At 39.8% G+C, this 25,174-nt stretch overlaps 1 protein-coding gene across 5 annotated transcripts in view; it reads right to left on the bottom strand.

Annotated features, from left to right (window-relative positions):
* The window catches only part of skap2 (src kinase associated phosphoprotein 2), a 277,737-nt gene that overhangs the window by 60,329 nt on the left and 192,234 nt on the right, over positions 1-25,174 (bottom strand). For all 5 annotated transcript variants that reach the window (XM_043689567.1, XM_043689565.1, XM_043689566.1 and 2 more), the window contains exon 9: positions 23,673-23,795. In XM_043689567.1, coding sequence (XP_043545502.1) covers positions 23,673-23,795 — 123 coding nt within the window. The remainder of the gene's footprint in view (positions 1-23,672; positions 23,796-25,174) is intronic.

The following is a 25,174-nucleotide window of genomic DNA, read 5'->3' as shown; positions in this document are numbered from 1 at the left end:
CTTGCACGAGTCCACATCCTCAACATCTGACGAGCAACCATTCTCCGGATTAGAGCTTTCCACAAATTCAACATTGTGGAAAAAAACTCTCTCATCTCAGTCACAAATGACAGAATCCTCATCCCCTTTACTGGTTAGATTTGTGCTACTGAGGCAAGTAACTTCAGAAATTTCGCTAATTAGCAGAAGCACATCTATTTAAAGCACTTGAAAGAGATGGTGAAATAGAATTGGGCCCTCTGAACCATGCAGCAAGTGTAAGCAGTCATGAGACAGGCACATGATAACACAAGTTGGTTCAAAGGTGGTCAGTTGTCTGGAACTTTGGTCCAGTTACATTAAACAGCTAGACCTTCTAGCCCTTACTCCCCTATTTCCTTAACACCGTTGCCAACTCATATTCCCTCCATGCCACGTCCCCAGCCACACACTGAGTATCTGCTTTGAAGAGACTATAGGAGCTTTGTAGAGATGGAAAAAGGTGAATTTCCAAATCTAATGTAGCTCCCTCTCATGCACACTTGATGCTGAATTTCATGAAACCCATTTGAAGTATTCTATCTGTTTCAAACAAATTTCTATTCAGGTGACCACATCCCAAACAGTGAAACATTTGGCAACCTCACTAAGCATTCAATCACATTGTGAACCAACCACCCCCATGCAATCGCCTCCCACCACCAATTAAAATAGGGGCTTTTTAAATTTTAACTCAGCCAAATATTCATAGTAATCTCATGTGTAACAGGCTTGGAAAACATCGACAAAGAATTCTACTGAAACTACGAGAACAGATGGTAGTGGCTTTTACTAAACTACACTAAATGGTAGGTCAATCACAGTAATCCAACTTTTAACTCTTACTGATAGCTTCAGCTTCTTTTTTCATATTTAAATAGCCGGGGATTTGAAAAATCTGACACCTAAACAAACCTAATCCACCTTTCACCAAAATCTACAGGTCAAACATAGAAAATAGGAGTAAGCCACTTGGGTCTTCAAGCCTGTCCTGTCATTCAATCTTGACTGATAATCCAAATTAATAGTCAGTTCCTATTTTACTCTCATATCCTTGGATCCCTTTAGCCCCAAGAGCTCAATTCAACTCCATCTTGAAAAGCCTTTGAAACCATCAGGCTTGTTTGAATACAGCGTTAATTTGAAATGGGCTTGCTGAATTCAGCCTTGCTGCCCATGGGATTAAAGACCTGTTCTGTTATCTCTGCCTGTCAGAAATGGGCACTTTCTCAATCAGGCCTGATCCATCATTTTCAATGCTTCTGGAGTCAGTCCAGTTCTGTGAAAATTTATTTGCGTGTCTCTAATTCAACCTCTTCAGCCAAAGGGAGCAACATCTCTACATTTAATTTGTCAGAATTTAATTTTCAGAATCTCTTATATTGCAACTAGACATCACCTCATTTCCAGTGCATACAGTTGACATTACTCCACAATTTTTGCTGGTTCTTTTGAACCTGGTTTCTCCAGAAAAGCAGAACATAGCATTTCTCAGAACATTTTCAGACTGCGAGAGAGTCAGGGGAAGACAAGCCAAGCCAAGCTGCCTTTTTATGGAGGTAGCTTGTATATGGCAAGTTTAAATGTCAATTACGAATGGGTGATAAATGACAATGAATGGGTAGGTAGAGTGAGTGAGCGACTGGGTAAGGTGTCAGGTGGGTGAGATTCGTGGACTGGGGGGTTGTTGGGCATTAGTGGGATATGTAGTTGCCCAGTATGTAACTGGTCAGTTTAGATGAGATTACTTACAGTGTGGAAACAGGCCCTTCGGCCCAACAAGTCCACACCGACCCTCCGAAGAGCAACCCACCCAGACCCACTCCCCTACATTTACACCTTCACCTGACACTACAGGCAATTTAGCATAGACAATTCACCTAACCTGCACATTTTTGGACTGTGGGAGGAAACCCATGCAGACACGGGGAGAATGTGCAAATTCCACACAGACAGTTGCCTGAGGTGAGAATTGAACCTGGATCTCTGGCACTGTGAGGCAGCAGTGCTAACCACTGGTGCCACTGTGTCGCCCATGGCTTTTACCGTTACCTATGGCTTTTAATCTGTCTAACATTTCCTGAGTAACAGCTCAGGTAAATACCACATTATCCAAGTCTCTGACTAACTCAGAATTGGATACTTTCATACAGGGTCCCAGCAAGCATGGATAGGCTAGTCCAAAGACCAAGTTTGATCCAGAAACCGTAAGAACTGGGTCACAATGCTTGAAACCAAACTTGGCTATATTTTAGGAATTATTTGCTCAGTGTGATAATTCACATAAGAAAATAATTAATGACCAATGTCGTCTTCTCATCAACTTGACTGAAACTGGTGTTGCTAACAATGCTATATAGTTTTCCATGACACAAATTTCACAATGAAAATGTCAAGAGTAATAAAAGGATTATATATTTGGAAGGGTTGAAACTGAGGCTCCAATTAAAAGCACAAGACTTTCTAGATTTAATTTCAGGATGTCTTCACCACTCCGGAGACTAGAATGTTTCTCCCATGAACTTGATGAGGGAAGATCATAAGAAATTCAAAGCAACAACACTGACATAAATGGAATTAGTTTTCAACCACAGCCTACTTTTGAGGGGTTTATATTATGTCTGTTCTAGCTAATATTATGTTATTAAAAGTCCTCTGTCACAGCCATATTATCAAATGGAAGCTAGCCAGATTCAGAAGGAAGATCCCAAAATGAAAGCTGACTCTCAAAAAATGAATAAAGAATTGAAATATTTATACCAAATTTCATATTCTTGGAATCTCTCAAAATTATTCAGTCAATTAATTAGATTCCAATGTGATAATATAGAGATGAGTGGCAACTAAAGAGATAGCTAAGAAGAGCCAGGAGGGGACATGAGAAATGTTTGGCAGGTAGGATCAAGGAAAATCCTAAAGCTTTCTAAAGATATGTCAGGAATAAAAGAATGACTAAAGAAAGATTAGGGCCAGTCAAGGACAATAGTGGGAAGTTATGCGTGGAGTCCGAGTAGTTAGGCGAGGTGCTAAATGAATATCTTTTGCCAGTATTCACACAGGAAAAAGACAATGTTGTCGAGGAGAATACTGAGATACAGGCTATTAGACTAGGCGGAACTAAGGTTCATAAGGAGGAGGCGTTAGTAATTCTGGAAAGTGTGAAAATAGATAAATCCCCTGGGCCAGACGGGATTTGTCCTGGGATTCTCCGAGAAGCTAGGGAGGAGATTGCAGAGCCTTTGGCTTTGATGATCTTTAGGTCGTCATTGTCTACAGGAATAGTGCTGGAAGACCGGAAGATAGCAAATGTTATCCCCTTGTACAAGAAGGGGAATAGATACAACCCTGGTAATTATAGACCAGTGAGCCTTACTTTGGTTGTGGGTAAAGTGTTGAGAAACATTATAAGAGATTGGATTTATAATCATCTAGAAAGGAATAATTTGATTAGGAATAGTCAACACGATTTTGTGAAGAGTAGGTCGTGCCTCACAAATCTTATCGAGTTCCTTGAGAAGGTGACCAAACTGGTGGATGAGGGTAAAGCGATTGATATGGTATATATGGATTTCAGTAAAGCGTTTGATAAGATTTCCCACAGTAAGCTATCGCAGAAAATACGAGGCAAGGGACTGAGGCTGATTTAGCAGTTTGGATAAGAAATTAGCTAGCTAAAAGACAGAGGGTGGTGGGTAATGGGAAATGTTCATCCTGGAGTTCAGTTACTAGTGGTGTACTGCAAGGATCTGTTCTGGGGCCACTGCAGTTTGTCATTTTTATAAATGACCTGGGTGAGGGTGTAGAAGGACGGATTAGTAAGTTTGCGGATGACATTAATGTTGCAGGTTACAAAGGGACATAGATAAGCTGCAGAGCTGGGCTGAGAGGTGGCAAATGGAGTTTAATGCGGAAAGGTGAGAGATGATTCACTTTGGAAGGAGTAACAGGAATGCAGAGTACTGGGCTAATCGTAGGATTCTTGGTACGCTCTCGAAGGGGAAAGAAGACAAAACAATCCCAGAACTGCTTTTACAAAAACAGGAGGTAGAAACTAAAGCAAAGTAAAAGTGTGCTTACAACAAGCAATGTTCCACCTAAGCTCTTCAGAGGGTCCATCCATGCCAATCAGCGTGTGGATGCATTGACTTCCAGTTCCAAAAGTTGCTGCTGTACATGAACCTCAAGGGTCCATGTAGCAGCAGGAAAAATTAGGAGTAATGCAGATGACAGATTTCAGATAGGAGTATTTTCTATGTTTAGATTGGCTTTCAATTGTATCAGAAGGGAAGTTACGGAAAATCAAACAAAAGCAGAAAGAGGGATTGAGAGAGATAGAAAAAAAACAGCTAACATTAAAAGGGAATCCCAAAATTGTCTACAGGCACATAAACAGAAGGTGGATGGTAAAAGGAGGAATAGGAATGATAAAGTCATGCATATGGAGGCAGTGGCATGCTTGAGCTCGTTAAACAGATATTTTGCATTTGTCCTCACAAACAAAGAAGATGCCACCCAAGTCATGGTGACAGTCACTAGAAGGATTTAAAATTGCTAAAAGGTGGTGTATTGTATAGGCTCTCAGTACTTCAAGTTGATAAAGTGCTAGAGCGAGATAAGATGCACCCAAGCTCATGGATGGATAGGACAGTAGAAATTGCAGCGACACTGGCAATAGTCTTTCAGTTGCAAACTCAGGAGTGCCAACATGAGACTGGAGAATAACAAATGGAACATTTGTAACAATCTGAGATTTCAGACCAAAGCACTGTTGTGAATGTTCAACTGCCCCCTGTTATGGCCTAGCAATCCCCTTAGTGACTTTATTCTACAAAGTCACTAACATTGGAGGACAGATGCCTCACAGACTAGTTAAACAACAGCCTGCCATATTCACAGTCTCATACCATACAGCCAATGTCTCAGATTCCTCTTTCATAATCTCTCAGTATGCCCTGCATTGTCAGCAGGGTAGACCCACCAGAGGTGACTACACAGCAGTATGCAGTTGCTTGTTGGTAGTACTGAAATTCCTCACCATTAAAACTAGATTGGGCGAAGGCTCATAGTATCAAGTCTAACATAGCAAGGAAAGCTCCTACTGATTATCACATTCTGCCCTCCCTTTGCTCATGAATCTGTATTATTCTAACTTAAACATCACTTAGTAGAAAAATTGAGTAGCAAAAGCGCAGAATGCACTCTAGGTGGGGGAATTTTATGCTCGTCATCAAGGGTGGCTTGATTGCACCAATCTTTCTTTGACTTCGATCTTACACTGGTTTTTTAATGTCACACTCTGTCAAAAGCTGCCTTAAGGCCAAAGGATCCGTCTCACCTGACTTCACCCTTTGAGTGGATAGCTCTTCAAGTGGATAGCTTGGACCAAGGCTGTAACGCAATCAGAAGCTGAATGGTTCTGGCAAAACATAAACTGAGTATCAGAGAGCAGGCTGGTTGCTAACATGTTAATTGATGGTAATGTGGATTACACCTTCCATTCCTGCACTAATAATTGATGCAGTGCTAATTGTTTGGATTAGATTTGTACTTTTTTTTGTGCAAAGTTTATACCTGGATAATTTTCCACATTGCTGGTAGACGCCAGTGATGTAGTTGCAAGGAACAACTTGACTTGGACATGCCTAGTTTTGAAGCACAAGTCTTCAGTACTACTGCTATGTTGTCAGGGCCTATAGTCTTTGTTTGGATACAATCTCTTTAGCTCTTTGAGCCATTGAAGAATGCATCAAATTGGCTGAAGACTGGCACCTGCGATGCTGGGGATCTCAAGAGAAGGCAGAGGTACATCCTTCACTTGACATCACAGGCTGCACATGACTGTAAATGTTCCAGCCTGTTGTTTGCACTGACATGCTGGGGTCTCCCATTATTGAGTATGGGGATGTTTCTGCAGCTTCCTCCCCCAGTTTGTTGTTCAACTTCCCACAAACATTCACAGACTAACATGGTAGGACTGTAGCTCAATTTAAGTTATTAGTTGTGGGATTGCTTGGCTCCACCTGTAGTATCCTGCTTCCGCTGTTTAGATACAAGAATTTCTATGTTGTAGCTTCACTAGATTTTGCACCTCAAGTTTAGCTATGCATGATGTTGCTCCTGGCTTCTCCTCTTGGATTCCTTATTGAAACAGATTTGATATTTTGGCTCGATGATAATGGCAAAATGAGGATTTGCCAGGCCATGAGGTTACAGATAGTGGCTACTTCGAGAAAAGTGGCATAACGCCAATATTACTGAACCAATGATCCCCCAAGGTCCAGTTTGTTGCTTAAATCCCAGCATAGCAGCTGGTAGAATTTCAGTTCAATTATTAAATCTGAAATTAAAAGCTATGAAACTATGAATGATTAGATTATCTTTGAAAACTCATTTGGTTCACTTTAGGGAAGGTAATTTACCATCCTTATTTTGTCTGACCTTTTTGGTGACTCCAGTCCACAGAAACAAGTTAACCTATACCAGATGGATTGCAGTAATTGAAGACAACAGCTCATCATAATCTTCTTACAGGCAATTCTCACATTCCATTAAAGAAAACAAACCTATGGACTTAAACCTGATGCAGCATCTGATAGTCAATGCTGCAGCTTCCACTACATCAGCAGCAGCAAACTAATGCTTGAATTCTGCAGCTGGAGCTCAAACTGCCACCAATGTGCCTATGGAATACTGCATGGAAAGATGGTTGTATGTTGTTGCTGTTCAGAAATTTAACCTTCCACAGATTGCTAGGATAGCCAAGGTATCACCCAGAGCTATTCGGAGAGGAAGACAGCATTTGTCCTCCCACAACAACCATCTGCCAATGCCCTTGCTGTTATCCATCAGCTATATAGGGTACATTGCTGCTTCCCCTGCCAAGTTAGCACAGTCTACAGCTAGGCCAACAGGTACCATTCACAACCTTGCCCTGTTTTAATTCACAGACACAGCTGTAGTAGATGACAGATTTCAATGAGAATTTTCTTACTGAAGTGCAAACATCTCATACATTGCTTCTCCTGGTTGTCCAGAAAACTGAACAGCTCCTTGTAAAAATTGCGCCTTTTCTTTCCCCCCATGGACTAGCGACCAGTTCTCAATGACAAAGCCTTTTGACTGTCAATAATCATGAGATTGGTTTCCAGGTAAATGAACAGCTGAGGGCCAGTAGTAAGACAGGGAGAAATGATTTGATTTCCACCAGCACAAATGCTCTGTTCTCTGCACTTAAAATCTATTTCAATCTTGAAGAAAACCAGTTCATCTTTCCTTCAGCAGTTGTCGTAAACTGTGACCTTTCACTGATAAATTAGACACCTTAACAGGAACTAGTCTGAACCAGTACCCTTGTGTCTGTTGAAAACCATTGGTAGAATCCAAAGACAGACAACTGAAAAGCAACATTCTGACCAGCATAAGAATCAAAGATCTCAGCATCCTGTGAATAGAAACCCCTCTGCCCACAACTTATTTGCCTTGTCTGCTTGTTTGTGTGTGTTTAAAGGGCAACTTGTAACGGGATTAGAATTTTAATTTGTAACATTAAATGTCAATGGGCTTTCACTGTTTTCCTGTAGTTAGAACCTAATTACTTGCAACAAATAGAATTTTTTTGTCAAGTACAGTAACATGGTCTGTGCTTTCTGTTAACCTGAGTTTGAAAATCTAGTAAATGGGGAAATTTGTGTACTTATTTTAAGACCTTTAACTTTTATGACAACTTTGGGAATAACTAGGCTTGAGTTCCAACATGCTAACCCAGTGTGTTATGACATCACTAACCAATGTGGATGGATAATGCCTTCTGAAAGCATTATTACTCCCAATAGCTTTCCCTGATCTGCATTGCCTCTGTTCATTCTCCAAATTAACTGTATTTTCAGGGTAATGTCTAGCAGTACGGTACTCCGGTCTGGCAGTAACGGGTTTTACAGAAGCCTTGAAGTCAATATGAACTCTTAACACCTGTCACACACCTCCTTATAGATTCTTACAACTTTAAACAACTTTATCAAACACCAAACATTTGCAAAAAAAAAGTAATCAACCAGAAACAAACCTGTAAGAAGTTAATCATCCCTTTAAATAGGGCTGTTTACGGGTTTGATTGGGTTGTCTTTCCAGTTGCCAGTAATTGTGAAGGCAGAACAACTTCATGTTATCTGTTCACTTCAACAATTTGTTTCCATGTTAACTAGCTGCATGCAACTGCAAAAATCTAATGTCAAGAGTGGATGCACCATTTAAGGTAGCTTTCAAATCAACGTGAGGTTCTTGGCGGGGGGCAATGCAGCTGGGCCAAGTACTGACACAGTTGTGCAGAAGTGATTCTCACTGAGGATACAATGAAGAATGGCACAACATAAAAGCACTGCGACTTATGTAAAAATCATGAATTCAGCAAAAGCTCCTGCAGCAGCTGCCACAGCACACACTGTAGACTAACAGTAATGCTAAAAATGATATGAAGCACTGAGCAGCTGTAGAATTGAAGAAGCAGAAGATAACAAACAGCAATTAACTTGTCAGTTGTTAATATATCCTTATTTAATGGCCCTGGAGCGAGGTTCCTCCTACCTCTGAACACATGTTCAACTGTATGAGTACTAGCTGAGGCCTGCATCTCTGCAGAATGTCCCCAGTCCAACTATTTTAACTGCCTTGTCTAGAAGTTCAGAAGTGAGGATGTCTGCTGATGGTTGTGAAATGTTCAACACCATTTGCAACTCTTCAGTAAGTAATCTGTACCTAAATTCAGCAAGACCTGGACAATGTCTAGGTTTGGACTGCCAAGGGGCAAGTAACATCTACCTCACACAAATGTCAGGCAATGACCATCTCCAACAAGACAGAATCTAACCATTACCCCTCGACATTCAATGGCAGTACCCCACTATCAAGATCTTGAGGGAAGGAGGTACGAATACAATTGACCAGAAACTGAACTAGCATTAGAATTAGCTTTATTGTCACATGTACTCAAATGAGTAGAGTGAAGTTTTCAAATCACCGCTTACACAAATCTTAGGTACAAAAGGTATTTATGTACAGGTTCTTAAGTATAAATTCTTAGAGAACAGAAATTAGAAAAACAAACAAATAAAAAGCCCCTTTGATCTGAGATCAAAGGAATAAATTAGAAAAGTAAAGAAATAAAAAATTAAAAAAAGTACTGAATAACAGTCTTTCCGACCCAGAACATGTGGTACCTAGATGCAAGTCCACACTGGGCCTCGACTCCAGACTGTGGTAAGCTTCACTTCGAGGCTGGGAGACCGCTCTGAAATCAAGGTCGGAGGTCCATGTTGAGGCCACTCCAAGCTGAAATACCACCATGCCAGGCCAATAGATCACCACACCAGACCCAAGCTGAGGCTGAGAGTTCCAGTCCATACTGAGGCTAGGAGTTCAGGACATTGCCAAGAAGACATCACCATTGCCATCGTGCTTGCAACTGTTTAACTCATATCAACATTGAGACTACAAGAGCAAGTCAAAGGCTAGGAATCTTGCAGGGAGTAACGCATCCCCTCATTCCATAGTCTTGTCCACCATATACAAGGCACGAGTCAGGAGTGTGACAGAATACTCACCCACTTGTCTGGTGACAACACCTACTCAAGAATCTTGAAACCATTCAGGATAAAACAGTCCACTTGATTGGCAGCAAATCCAAAACAGCAGCAATAGCATCTACAAGACACACTGCAGAAGTTCACCAAGCTTTCTTAGACAAGACTTTGTAAACCCACGACCATTACCAGAAGGACAAGGGTCCATGGGGACACTAGCACTTACAAGATCCCCTCCAAGCAACTTGCACCTTGATTTGGAAATATATTGCTGGTCCTTCAACGTCAGTGGGTTAAAAGCCCAAAACGCCTTCCCGAACAGTATTGTGGGTCAATCTACATCAAATGAAATGCAGCAGTTCAAGGAGGCAGCTCATCACCACCTTCGCAAGGTCAACTAGATTGGGTAACAAATGCTGGCCCAGCCAGCAATGCCCAAATGTCATGACCATATATTAAAAATAAAAGCTCCAAAATGGAGTTGCTGAGTTGAAAATCAGCATTACATGCTGACTGATATCATGATCTGTCTGCTCAGAATACTTCCACTGTCACGCCATCATCCTTACAGGATGGTGACTGGTGTAAATCACTCACAAAATGTGCATGCATGCCATAGGCATCATTTTGGAGCTGTATTCTAGACTCATGTGGAATCAGGAGAATCTGAGAATGCATTATGGTTTTACTTGTACTTGGTAACTCCAAATTTGATGATGGTTGGGATTATCTCAATGTTAATTTTCTACTTGTGATGGTACATAGCTGAGTAACTGAAATCATTCATGGTGGTGCTTTATGCATTATACAGATAATGCAAGAAACAAGACACATTCAGAGTTATTTCTATCAATTTGTTGATATAATACAAAGATTCATACTGATCGCATTTGCCATCCTCTTTAATACTCAAATCCTTCATTTCTGAAACATTATTGAGGAACTTAAATAGGCAATTTCCAGTGTAAGTCACTGAAACATCAAAGCCAATTTGTGTAAAACAAGTTCCCAAAAGCAGAAATGTGTTGACAACTATATATGGGGTTTAGTTAAGGACTAAATATTGGTCAGAACTCTGGGACCACTTTCCTGTTCTTTGCCGAGTGAAGGGTGCCGGCATGAAGTCTGCCTGCTTTCATTTGAACAAATTGCTGTCTTACAGTCATGGTAAAGAATGTGTGTTTGAGAACATAGTCAGTAGCAGAGGAAGTTGAAAATTAAATAACGGATTAAACTAATGAAGTCAACTCTCAGCAGCGTTGAGAGATTTCAGAAGAGGAAGGGTGTGTCAAGGTCTGTTTGGTGCAAGGGAAACCCTGGATAGTTAATTTGGAAATGTTTTGTTTCAAACACAATACTTACATGAACATCCTGTTTATAAAATTATTTATTTTGGTAAAATCATCTGTTGGATTATCCAAGTTTGATAACAGTTTTCATTGAAAATAGTTTATTCCTCAAATAGGCTGTCAGCTGCCTGAAGAATTTTGTTGGAATAGATTTCCTGAAAATATTTACAATCAGTAAGACCCTATGAAAATTATTCCCACTTTTACACGCAAAAAAGAAATCAATGGATCAACCTGTTGGCAATAATCTGCTGCAGACTAATGTTAAGTAACAGAGGAAAGAAACCAATTAGGGGAAAAAAGATCAAAATGGCAGCATTCAAATCTCTAAATCACTATCAAGGGAAAGCAGTAATCAATTAACTACATTAAAGGAATTAGGAAACTTTGAGCAAATATAAAAGTCTTACTTTCTTTGTATTTATGCACCACATACCTTTGACAGCACTGTGGTGTACTATTCAGGAAAAGTTGGCAGAACAAACAGTTGCCTTGGTGAGATAATTTGTCTTAAGCACCAAACTTATTCAAAACTTTTTTAAAATTTCACAGAGAAAAAGAAATATTAACTCCATGATGGCACAAAAAAATTTCACAAAAGTTGCTCTACAGACTTAGCCAAAGGAAATAATGTTTAGAATCCATTAATTCAGCTCTACTGGTTTTAGGTTTCAATTAAATGAATGACAAATATTGAAAAAGATTATCAGCACAGTCATTTAAGGTTATAAGCATTTATTTAATTTCAATGAAACAACCTTTACTTGAAAATTCAAGTGTTCAAGTGTTTCTTGAATCCCATGAAAACATATAAATGTTTTTACTGAAAGACATTTACGCAATTAGTGAATGTAAGACTTGAAATCAAAAAGTGAAGATTACGGCAAAATAGGAGAAAGTGATATTGCCCTAGCCATTTACAACTTCAAGTTAGTTTTTTACTTTAAGATAAAAGTATCATTTAAGTAAATGCTGACAGGGTGTAGATATTTTCAAAAAAATCAGGATCTGTACTTTCCTAACTTCGTCAAGTTAGACAAGTATTTCCCTCACAGCAGTATTCAAAATGAAAAACGAAGGAAATAGCAATGGAGACAAGGCTTCTTTCATTCGTCATTAAGGACTCATGTCATGTTGACAGTTAATTGATTTTCTGATCCAGTACAAGCTAAGAAATAATGCCCTGGGTGCACTGGCATAAAATGGCATTAATGGCATAAAATACAAAACCATAAATGAAAGAAATTTAAAACAAAGATACAATTAGAAACCTAAAGCAGGGCCATCAGCATAGAATAAGAAAAAGACAAGTAAACCTGTTTGATAAAGGCCTGTACAAAAGATCTGAACCTGAAATAATAATCTGTCTACTCACTTCGTAACACGCTCATCTTTGAGTCAGAAGTTTAAGAGTTTGAGCCCCACTCCAAAGGTTTGAGCAAAATAACCTCGCTGACACATCAGTGCAGTGCAAAGGGAGAACAGGACTGTAAAAGGTCCATTCTTTTGGATGAATTGTTCAACTGCTGACCGAGTTGCCCGCTTAGTCAGAGACATACAGCATTGAAACAGACCCTTCGGTCCAACCAGTCCATGCAAACAAGAACTCCAAACTAAACTAGTCCCACCTCGTTGCACTTGGCCCATATCTTTCCAAACATTTATTTACGTACTTATTGAAATGCCTTTTATACAATGAAACTGTACCCACATCCACCACTTCCTCTGCAAATTCATTCCACGCACGAACCACTCCGCAAAAACAATTGCCCCTCGTGTCCTTTGTAAATCTTTCTCCTCTCACCTTAAAAATATGCCCCTTAGGCTTGAAATGCCCTATTCTAGGGAAGATACCTGCCATTCACCTTATCTATACCTCTCATGACTTTAAACCTCTATAAACCTCAATTTCATGGAAGTGCAAAAAAATCTCATGACACTATTTTGTAGCTGTTATTCCAAATATACTGCTCAATTTTCATCCTTCAATCAATATCATAAAATTACAGATCTATGTTGATATCCTGCACAGTGTCCAAACTGAAAACATCCCAAGGGCTCACACTTTGATAAAGGATTTTCAGCAGAATTTCCCCTTTCTGCTTCTGTCAGAGTAAATCGTTTTGGAACCCTGCTGACATGTAGTCACACACTTGAACCAGATTTGATATTTCAAATGTTTGCATGATACTACTGGGAATTAAATATTAGTAAATAATGCAACCTGAGTCAGGAATAGAACAGGTAGGAGAGGATACAAGCAAATTACTGCAGATGCTGGAATCTGAAACCAAAAGAGAAAATGCTGGAAAATCTCAGCAGGTCTGGCAGCATCTGTAAGGAGAGATGCTGCCAGACCTGCTGAGATTTTCCAGCATTTTCTCTTTTGGTTTAGGAGAGGATATGATTTTGACTTCGTAGGTAGGAAAGTCATGAAACAGAAATCCTAGTGAGTATGTTTTGTTACCATCTCACAGTTGAGGCTTACAACAGCCTCTACAGCAATTGAAGACTAGGAAACTTGTTTGTATCCTGAAATACTTCCAGAATTCTGAACAATTCACAGTGTACTTTTTGCTTTTCTAGATTTGGTTAGTTTAAAAACAAAACAGGAATTGGCATTAGTTTCACAGTGAATCGACAGTGCAAACAATTCCCAATCATTTAGTCCAACTATAAAATGATAGCTTGATAAACATTCCAAAAGGACAAAACTGCAAATATCTTAATTAAATAATCATAAATTCACATATTGAGCATGGATAGCCTTCAAATTATAAGGGGGGAAATTTGGTGAAAAATCTTACGCAAACATCCTTTAAAATAATCTAACATCATAACTAAAGTTTTAATTATCTAAATTCACAAAACTGCAGTTTTTAATGATTGGCACAATGTTACTCAGATAATTCCAGTTCCCAGATGCTTCTCCATAAAGTAGTACTGGACTATAAAGGCACTGGTCTAATGGCATAATAAATAACTCTCTGTAGTTTCTATCATTTTGAAATGGTGACAAAAAGCTTAGAAGCAGCAACTGCTTGGTTGATAATTTTGAGATGTGGAAACATCAGATTATTTTCACTACTTGCAACAGATGTTAATGTGGACAGAGCATAACCGTATACTGATTTAAATGTTTATTAAAAAATATAGTCCCAGGATGTGGTTATCACTGGCTTGGCCAGCATTTATTATCTATTCCAATTAGACGTGGAGGTGGTGGTGAACCTCCTTCTTGAATCACTGCGGTTCATGTGATGTAGGCACACCAAGACTGATAGTAGGAAAGCAGTGCTGGGATATTGACCCAATGAAAGTGAACAAACTCGGACTCAGGATAGTGCATGGCTTCAAAGACAACTTGCAGGTTTTGTGGTCTCCCCAGTCACTTGTTGCCTGTGTTCTTCTACGTGGTAGAAATTGCAAATTTGGAAGATGCTGTCAAAATAACCTTGGTGAGTTGCTGCAGTTCACCTTGATGATACAGACTGCCACCACTGCGCATTGATGGTTGAAGAAGTGACTGCTTAAGATGGTGAATGCCAATCAAATGGCTGCTCTGTCCTGGAGATTATTAAGTTTCTTCAATGCTGTAGGAGCTGCACTCCTGACTTGCACTTTACAGATGGTATATAGCTCAGGAGAGTTGGGGGTTTAATGACAAATCACAGAATTGGCAGGCTTAGTTTTTATATGGTTTCAAACTTATCCATGTAAGCCTGCATTTACCATGGCTAATTAATCTAGCCTACTCATCATTGGACACGAGGGGGCAATTTAGCACGGCAGTTCCACATAACCTGCACATCTTTGGGCTGTGGGAGGAAACTGGAGCACCCGGTGGAAATCCACACAGACATGGGGAGAACGTGCAAACTCCGCACAGACAGTCACCCAAGGCTGGCATTGAACCCAGCTCTCTGCTGCTGAGAGGCAGCAATGCTATCCACTGAAACACCATGCCACCCACAGGAACAGCAAAGCATCCCTTGTTGGAGATGCACTCATGTGGAAATTGTATGATATGAATGTCACTTGCTTGAATACGATGTAAGTCTTGCTGTATATGCAGGATACTTCAGTACCTGAGGATTTGCAAACGGTACTATGTATTGTGCAATTGTCAGCAAATATCCCTACTTTGTGACTTTGTGATGGAAAGGAAGGTCAGTGATGAAGCAGCTGAAGATGGTTCAGTCCACGACAATACACTGAAGAATTCATGGAACAATGACCTGAATTTGAGATGATGAATTTGACAACCACAAGCATTTTCATTTGTGCTAAGTATGCCTCCAATCTGCAGAGTTCTCCCCTAAATCCCATTAACTTCAGCTGTGCTAGCGCTTCTTGAAACCACACTCAAGCAAACGCTGCCTTGATATCAAGATCAGTCACTTACAACTTACTTTGAGTTCAGCTCTCTCATCTATATTTGGACAAAGGATGTAATGAGGCTAAGAACTGAGTATCCTGTTATGAACACGTGGGTGTACTTTGAGAGAGTTAAAAGCAGAACTACCAGACACAGTACCAAGTGTTCTCAATAAGGTAACAATGTAACACTTGGTCGAACAACTCGATTAGCTCATTGCCTGGAGACAAAAACTGTTATGACACGGGGTAAACTCTCCTGCCTAATTTAAAACCAGCAACACAGAAAAGATTTATCCTGTGTAGTAATCTGTAAAAATTCGAATGGCCAAGAACTAAGTAAAAAAAAACTTTATTTCTTAAAGTATAACAGAGAATAATTAACTAACAACTATGTACAAGTCCTTACTCTAACCGATCTTTTACCTTCCCTTCCATAATACTAGTCCGATAAAACTCCCCAATTAAGATTTACAAAACAACATTTCTTATCTCAGGCAGCTTTCGGTTCTTCTATTTGGATCTTCCTGTGTCTTCTTTTCTTCTCAGGGATTTCTGCATCACAGGTTACTAAACGAAAAGGTACCTTTTGAGAGTGCTATTTTTCAGGCAGTCTTTTACCAGCTGGGGCTTGGCAATTCTCCCATCAACGATTCGATTTTCCCCAGGCTTATACCCCCAAAGCATTGGATTGTGTCATTGGCTTTTAAGATTGTCAATATACTAAATTCAATCTGGATTGGAGTTTGGTATTTTTCGGGGTACAATTTAAACTGATTGGCCGAATTTGAATTTTTATTGTCTCCAGGCAACGAGCTAATGGAGTTGTTTGAGAGTGTTACATTGTTACCTTATTGAGAAGATTTGGTGCTGGGTCTGAGAGTAAAAAGCAGCAGAACTACCAAAGTACACCCACATCTTCATAACAAACCCTAGAAGACTCCAAATTGAGCAGCGAATTTAATCCTGAAAAATTGATAGTACTCTTGATGACTCCTTCCATCACCTTGCCGATGATCAAGAGTAGATGGGCCAGTATTTGGCTGGTTTGGACTTGTCCTGTTTTTTGTGGATAGGACATTCCTCAGGAATTTTCAACATTGTTGAGTAGATGTCAATACTGCAGCTTAGGGAACAGCTCGGTGAGGAGCATGATTAGTGCTAGATTGTAAGCAATTGATTGTATTGTAGTGTTAGATTGTATTCAATAGTATCAGTGGAAAGTTGTCACAGCTCACAGACTTTGCAATATCAATGTCTTCAACTATCTGCTGACATTACAATCACGTTCATTGAACAGTGGCATATACAATGCTGAGAACCTGGGAGAAGGCAGATACAGACCAACCATTTAGCACTTTTAACTGAAAGTAATCGTAATTACTTCAGTCTCATCTTCTGCATTGACATGGCTTCCTAAATACGTGCCACGGGCCCACTTTAGTAACAATGTCCTTCAGCACCCAGCCAACTCAGTCAGTAGTGATGTTGCCAAGCCACTCTGTGTGTTGATCAGTTAAATGTGCTTTCACCAGCTTTGATACTTCTTCCAACTGGTGCTCAATATGGAGGATGACTAATTATCAACATAAATGTTATTTTATAAATATTTAAGAATAACTTGAAAAATATTGAATGATCCACTCCTCAAACTTTCCAAAAAAGTTTAACCAAACATGGACAGAAAGCATGCAGAAAGATCAGGGTGCTGTCTTAGATGTATTTTATACAAGATTCGTTCTACCCATAACGTTTGCATTTTTTCTTGTTTCGATTCCCTGTTTTGGACCTTATTAAGGCACAAAGGTATTTAACTGATTGGCCTGATGAACCTGCATTTACAATTTACCCAATAAAGCCTATTTTGTACAGGTTCATGAGAAGTTCCAAAGTATCTCTTAACCTTGCGGATTGTAAAATGAATGGAAATGAATCAGGAACCCATTCTATATCTCTCCTAAATTTTAGTTCCATTCATGACAAGCAATCTGCAACATTGATACATGACCACCAGTGACCATACATGTCAAGTTAGTGCTCACTTTGTCAGTCTCAGACCTACTGCTGCACATTGGGATATTCTTATACTGAAAAGCAAAGTGACTTGCAACAATGTAATGCAGTAAAACAACCCCGAGAAAGGATCATGCACTACTTCATTACTTGCCATTAGGTTTAAGATCATTGAGAGATGTGTAGCCCTGAAAATCTGGAAATCTTCAACTTTTGAACCACAGCTTGTGTGGCAAAGTAGTGATGCAAGTGCAGAGACTTGACAAGAGAAGACAAGGTTTACACAGAATACGGTGTATATTAATTGTGCTTTGAAATTTTAAAAACACATCTTCCCACAACACACTTTCTCTGTAAAGTTAATGGCATTGGTCAGGCAGTGTCACCTTCTAAATCCCTGTTGACTGCTATTTATTATGGACCAGCTCAGTGGCTGATTTAGAAAAATCTCCGAAGATGTAAACACTAGTTTACACTTCAATGTATCTTTAGTTGGAAACTTTAAACCATGAGTTTGTCTGCTGACTATGGCACTATTTAAAGAAGAGCTGAGGAATTCTCCTAAGGCAATTGGTGTCCTTAACTAAGACCTAAAACATACAGTGCGACAACCTAGTTCATTGACGTCTTTTATTGTCTGCATTTTGCTTGCGGCACATCCAACCTAATTTCTATCAAATTGATTAATTCTATACAGATTGAGAAAGGGCATGTTGCTTGTCTAATCTTGCCAACTACAGACTGTTATGACTCAGTATCAATTAAATATCATCCTCTGTTTCAGTTTCTTTTACATCTTACACATGGGTGTTGGATCTGCAGCTATGACTTTTTTCATGTCTCTTTTGTCACTCTTGACTGTTGTTTCTGCAAGTCTCTACTGCTCCACGAACTTCCACGTGTCTTTGTTTTCCTTTTGTTCGATTTTTGCTCATCTGCTGTTGATCCATGGTTATTTCATTTACACTTGATGACTCTAACTGCTTATTAAGTATACATTTGCAAGACTATGACTTTCAATGCATGCTTGTAATAATGTTTTGTTCGACAATAAATTTTCTTGAGTTACTCAATCACTGCAAGTCATAGAGATGTGAAGTTATTCCTTTTAAAATCACGCGCCTGTTTTTTGGTTCATGATATTTATCAATCTTCAATCACAATGTAGGAATCATATCGGACTTATAACATAAACAGCCCATAAATGTTTCTTATCTTGCACTATTTAGTCAGATACTAACAGCAGAACTCTGTACACTTTTACTTGCAACATTCCATGCTTCAGCGGTTACTTGACATCACATGGAGTGAATTGAGTTGGCTGAAGACTAACACCTGGGATATTGGGAATCTCAGGAGGGAGTAGAAATGAAACATCCATCGACACTTCAGGCTGCAAATGATTCAGCCTCATCTTTGTACTGATGGGTTATCTCCTTTACCATTAATATGGAGATGTTTCTGGAGTTTCCACTTCCAGTTGTTTATATAATAGTCCAAACCATTCACAACTCAATGAGGCAGAACTCATTAAAATTCTTTGTTGAGGAAGACATGGCTTCATTATTCATCAAAATGTAATACCTCACATTCAGTTGTTTAGAAAACATATTTACTTCTTAGCTAAATAGTTTGCTGTCTTTTTGTATCTTGCACACAGTCTCACGCAGCACTATATCTCAAGCTGACAGCATCTGCTAAATGTGATGCTGCTCTTCTAATTTCCGAGTGTAGATCATTGAAGCAAATATTGCACGAGGCACCGATGGTTTCCCATTACTTCCCATCTCCCACTTGTCTAAGGAACTCTTTTTTACTCTTATCTCTCTTTTTGTTTTGTCAATTGCGTTGCTTGCCCTTTAAGTTCACATGACTTGACCTCAGTCGTAAGTCTTGTTCTTTTCACTAGCCTTGACCAAGGTAGAATAAAGGCCGTCCTTTCTAAGACAAGGTCTACAAAGACCAGGCTTCCCCAAATCCTGACTAACACTAAGTTCTGCTCATCTGAGTACCTTGTATTTACTAACCCACATGGGCTCTCAGTTCAAATTCCTCCATGCCTCTAACCTCTTAGTAACATGCGTTCTAATTCTGCTCTCTTCAGTATCCTGATTTCCCGTAAATTAAGTGTTAAAATCTTTAGAAGTCATGATACAATAGCATCCATATTTTAAAACTGAGTGAATTAGAATCACAAACCACTTTCTAAAAAGAATCATTTGATGAGTTTAAAAAAAGGCATTCTTTCAGCCTTTGCTACCAGGAATCAGTTGTGTAGAATCATAGAATGACACAGGAAGAGGTCATTCAATCCATTTTTCTTGTGCTGATTCTTTAGTAATGGTATCCAATTACTTTCCTTCCTATATCTTTTTCATGTAGCCCTTCAACTGTTCTTTTACTGAGCAATTGTTCTTTTCTGAATGTTCTCATACTCTTTAGTGCTGCAGTCAAGCACAGAGATCTCAATTTGAGCAGACATTTTATCGAGTCACATCCTGGTTCTTCAGTTTTCACTTTAAATCTCTATCATAGAGGTTTTATTGCATGGAAAGCAGTTCTTTGACCCACTGTGACCATATCAGTCATCAAAAAATCATGCATTCTAATTGAATTTGGCCTTGTATGCGAGGGCATTTCAAATACTCATCTAAATTGTTGTTAAATACCTTTAGGGTTCCCAACTCTACCATGTTGTGAGGCAGTGTGCAGATACCCACAACCCTCTGGATGAAAACGGTTTTCCTCAAATACCTTGAAATAGCACTTCTTAGTTAGTGACCCCTCTACTAAGGGGTCCCTATCGATGCTCCTCAGAACAGTGTATACCTCAATTAGATACCTGGTTAGTCTTCTCTGCTCTAAGGGAAAATAATCCCTGTGTATCTAGATGCTCTTCATGCAGAATCGTTCCAGCCTAGGCAAGATCCTGGGGAATCAGTTTTGCACTGTCTCTAGTGCGACCACATCCTTCCTATAGTGGGGTGACTACTGCTGCACACCGCATTCCAGTTGTGGCCTAACCAACATTATACACATCTCCTTGCTATCACATTCAATGCCCCAATTAATGTGAGCAAGGAATTATTAATCGAATTCAAAGAACCACTGCATGGACAACATTAGCCTGAGCCTCTTGATTACTGATTTCAGGGCATTATCATTACAACACCATTTCTCCAAAGGACATTAGTAAAATAAATGGTCTTTTGTGACCATCAGGCTTTTTATTCCAGATTTTGATTGCGTGGTGGGATTCAAACCCAAGTTCCTGGAAAAGTACCTGGATCTCTGGATTACAGCGACAATACCACTATGCCACTGCCTCTTCCTGCTAAGTTTGTCCTCTGAATATTAACGCTTCTTTCACTAGAAACAATATGTCATTTATTTCAATCAAAACCTCTTCCATTCACACCATAGAAGTACCAGACAATAACCATCTCTAACAAGAATGGATATAAGCACTTTCTCTTGATATTCAATGGCATCATCATTGTTGAATTCTCCACTGGCAACATCCTGGGGTTACCACTGACCAAAAACTGAACTGGACCAGCCATAAAAATATTGTGGTCGCAAGAACAGGTTGGAGACTAGCAATTCTGTAGAGAATAACTGTCTCCCCAGAGCCCATCAACCATCTTGAAGATTCCTGAAGAAGGGCTTATGCCTGAAACGTCGATTCTCCTGTTCCTTGGATGCTGCCTGTCCTGCTGCGCTTTTCCAGCAACACATTTTCAGATCTTGAAGATATCTTCAAGAATATTCTTCCCTTGCCTGAATGAACGCAGTTCCAACATTACTCAAGAGGTTACACTCTCGCCAGGACAAAAGTCTGCTTGATTTTACATTCCAACTAGCACCTTCAACATTCACTACTGTACCACTGTGTGTCAGTGGTAAAAGTATGTACTAAATACAAACTGATCTGCAGCAACTCACACAGGCTCCTGTGAGAGCACCTTTCAAACCTGCGACCTTTACCACCTGTAGGGATAAAGGAACATAGGCAATCGAACACCTTGCCACTCACCAGCTCGACTTGGAATTATATCATTGTTTTTTGCTCATCACAGGGACAAATCCTTAGAATGCCCGTTTAAGCACAGAGAGTGCAACTACAGCCCAAGAACTGCAGCAGTTCACAACGTCAGCTCACCACATCAGCTCACCAAACCCTTCCCCAGGACGATTAGGGATTGCTAATAAATGCTGGACTAGACTGCGACACCCACATCTCAATGAATTTTAAAAACATGATTTGAAAGACTTTTACCAAATCTCTATTAACATTCCCTGCTCCATCAAGAACTTCCACGTTTTTCTATCCCATCAACATAACTACAGCCCCTGATCCTCTGTTCTATTTTAGTAAATTTCTTCTAGACCATCTGAAGGGCTGTGACACCCTTTCTAATAGGCACTGCACAGAATTAGCCACAATAATTGAGCTGAGGCTGGACCACTATTCTATAAAGGTAAAAGTCCACGCACCCACCAACAACCCACCCTCCCTTCCTGGCACCGTCCCCTGCCACCGCAGGAATTGCAAAACCTGCGCCCACACCTCCTCCCTCACCTCCATCCAAGGCCCCAAAGGAACCTTCCATATCCAAAGTTTTACCTGCATGTCCACCAATATCATTTATTGTATCCATTGCTCCCGAAGCGGTCTCCTCTACATTGGGGGGACTGGACCCCTCCTAGCACAGCGGTTTAGGGAACACCTCCGGGACACCAGCACCAATTAACCCCACCGCCCTATGGCCCAATATTTCAACTCCTCCTCCCACTCTGTCGAGGACATGCAGCTCCTGGGCCTCCTCCACCAACCAATGCCTGGAGGAAGAACGCCTTACCTTCTGCCTCGGAACACTTCAACCCCAGGGCATCAATGTGGACTTCACCAGTTTCCTCATTTCCCCTTCCCCCATCTCACCCCAGTTCCAACCTTCCAGCTCAGCACCGTCCCCATGACCTGTCCTTCCTTTCCAGCAATCCACTCCACCCTCCTCTCTGACCTATCAGCTTCATCAGCACCTCCATTCATCCATTGTACTCTTTGCTACCTTCCCCCACCCTCCTCTCTGACCTATCACCTCCATCCCCACTCCCTATTGTACTCTATGCTACTTTCTCCTCACTCCCACCCATTTATCTCTGCACTCTGCAGGCACCCTGCCTCTATTCCTGATGAAGAGCTTTTGCCGAAACGTCGATTTTCCTGCTCCTCGGATGCTGCTTGACCTGCTGTGCTTTTCCAACACCACTCTAATCTAGACTCTGGTTCCAGCATCTGCAGTCCTTGTTTTTACCACTATTCTACAAAGGCTTAACACAAGCTCTTTGCATATATGTTCTATGCTTTTAATAATCTCTCAACTTGTTGAATTGCCAGTAATAGGTGAGAAATTAACTATTCATTACAACTTTTGTTTCTTGCCTTAATTTTTATCACGTTAGCAGTCTTGAATTTTAAGGCCTTTAATATAGTAACAAATCTAATTTGTTTACTATTTACTACAATTATTTTCATAGGTTTTTTTGCTATTTGAATGAGAATATCAAAATAGTACTTGATAATACAGTATTTAATTGACTTCAAAACATTTATGAAATAATAGCACAGTACTCAAATACTTTAACTTGATCTGATTAGTGCACGTCGGTATCACTTTCAAAATATTTCTGCCTCTCCATTTGATATTTTAACCAAGCACACCAACACTTCTATATGCACATTCCTGCTTATTTGACCACTATGTAATTATTGCCACCAGTTTTCAGACCCAAAGAAATTTCAACAAATTCACTGAATTAAGCAATGAAGTTATTTCACCGCATCGATCCCTTGATGATTTAAACAGTGCATCCATAATATGAGGTAAAAACAATGACTGCAGATGCTGGAAACCAGATTCTGGATCAGTGGTGCTGGAAGAGCACAGCAATTCAGGCAGCATCCGACGAGCAGCAAAATCAACATTTCGGGCAAAAGCCCTTCATCAGGAATCCTGATGAAGGGCTTTTGCCCGAAACGTCGATTTTGCTGCTCGTCGGATGCTGCCTGAATTGCTGTGCTCTTCCAGCACCACTCATCCATAATATGATACAGGCTTTCTTGTTAGTTTTCTCTGTAGTATAATTCAATTAATTTGTTGAAATTTCTTTCACGGTATTAAAATAAATTATCCTGTTAGCCCACAACTTTTTTTGTCCATTGTGGTAAACCTGAAGAATGTAAGAACTACTAACTTCAAAATTTGATTAACTGGTCATTATTGCCATATATTTTTACATAATTTATGAGCAATTTGAATATTTTACATGCACAAACCTGGAAGCTCTTCATAAATGTCATCATCTATTGGCACTTGGTTGAAATTATCATCTTTAATTTCTGGATCTATATCATCATACATTTCTTCATCATCTTCTGGGATCATTGCAGATTCTCTGTCTTTCAAAAAACAATAAGTGAAATGTTAGGATATGGAGAATGTGGTGTAATGTTGAAACAGATAAATCTATTCAAGTGATTCCTCTATATATCCTGATCAACAGCATGAAAGTAACAATAATATAAATCTTTAACATTCCACTCAATGAGAATGTTAATGCCATGGTTTGGAGCTAGCAACAAGCAGAGGAGGAGGGGGAGGAGGAGGAGGATGAAACTTACACATCAATTGTGTGAGGAACATTGACCAAGGAGAACTGTAAGCTACTACATATTGTGGGATCTTTACTCTGTTTGAATCTTCAAGTTGATGTGAGCTCAGCTGAACAACTTGCCCAAAAGTGTGCTTGAAACCATGCAGCATTCTCTTGGTTACTGCACTGAAATTTCAATCTTGTTATGATCTCTGTAAATATTGTTAACATTTACAGCAATGAACCGATTTGAGGCACTACTAACTGAAAATATTTTTTGCAGGCATATAGGCTATACTATGGTATTGCAATGAGAGTGGCATGATTGATCCTCCGCAATAAGGGTTCGGATGAACAAATACCAGTGGTAGTTGCACTACACCTGTTTGCATGTAGAATGGGAGTCAGTCTTTGAAGGTATATCAGGAAGAGCTCCTCTGATGGATTGATGACTCTGACATGGGCCCAATTTGTAAAGAATAGGGTGATACCTATGTTATTTGATAAGGAGCAATTGAGCAATGGGATATGGAGGGTTTCCCTATTTGAAAGTGAACATTTTAGTCTATAGGTGCAAGGTATTTTAATAACACACAACTCCACCCTACAGGTTCACAACTGATGAGGATTCAAATCATTATAAAAATGGATCTAAGAGTGGAAGTTTTGTTGCCGTGGTGAGTTTTCCGATGTCAGATCTGGAAATCACTGGAGCCTCTTGCTAAGAGAATGGTTGGATGTGCACAATTACATAGCAGCCAGTTAATTAGATTTGGAGATGCATTAGAGTTGGCTATTTGCTGAATAAGAAAGCAGGAAATTAACAACTTTGCCATCAGCTCATAGGGTTAAAGTCCACAAATGGCATCCAAACAACCATCCAGTCCATGAGCGAGCAGCATTTTTGAGGATTATGCAACTTTGAACATTAAGTTGCTATCATTCTCTTACCACTTGTCTTGCCCTTTTGGACTTAGAAAGTGTTGCACCCCCTATAAATATTGAGAAATGTCTCTCAGTAAACAATATATGGCCCCAGCTGAAAATGTGTTGCTGGAAAAGTGCAGGTCAGGCAGCATCCAAGGAACAGGAGAATCGACGTTTCGGGCATAAGCCCTTCTTCAGGAATGAAGAAAGTGTGTCCAGCAGGCTAAGATAAAAGGTAAGGAGGAGGGACTTGGGAGA

The sequence above is a fragment of the Chiloscyllium plagiosum genome, chromosome 5 (genome assembly GCF_004010195.1).
Source record: "Chiloscyllium plagiosum isolate BGI_BamShark_2017 chromosome 5, ASM401019v2, whole genome shotgun sequence".
Classification (NCBI taxonomy): domain Eukaryota; kingdom Metazoa; phylum Chordata; class Chondrichthyes; order Orectolobiformes; family Hemiscylliidae; genus Chiloscyllium; species Chiloscyllium plagiosum.
Note: the sequence above shows the minus strand (reverse complement) of the source record. Positions and strands in the feature narration are given on the sequence as shown.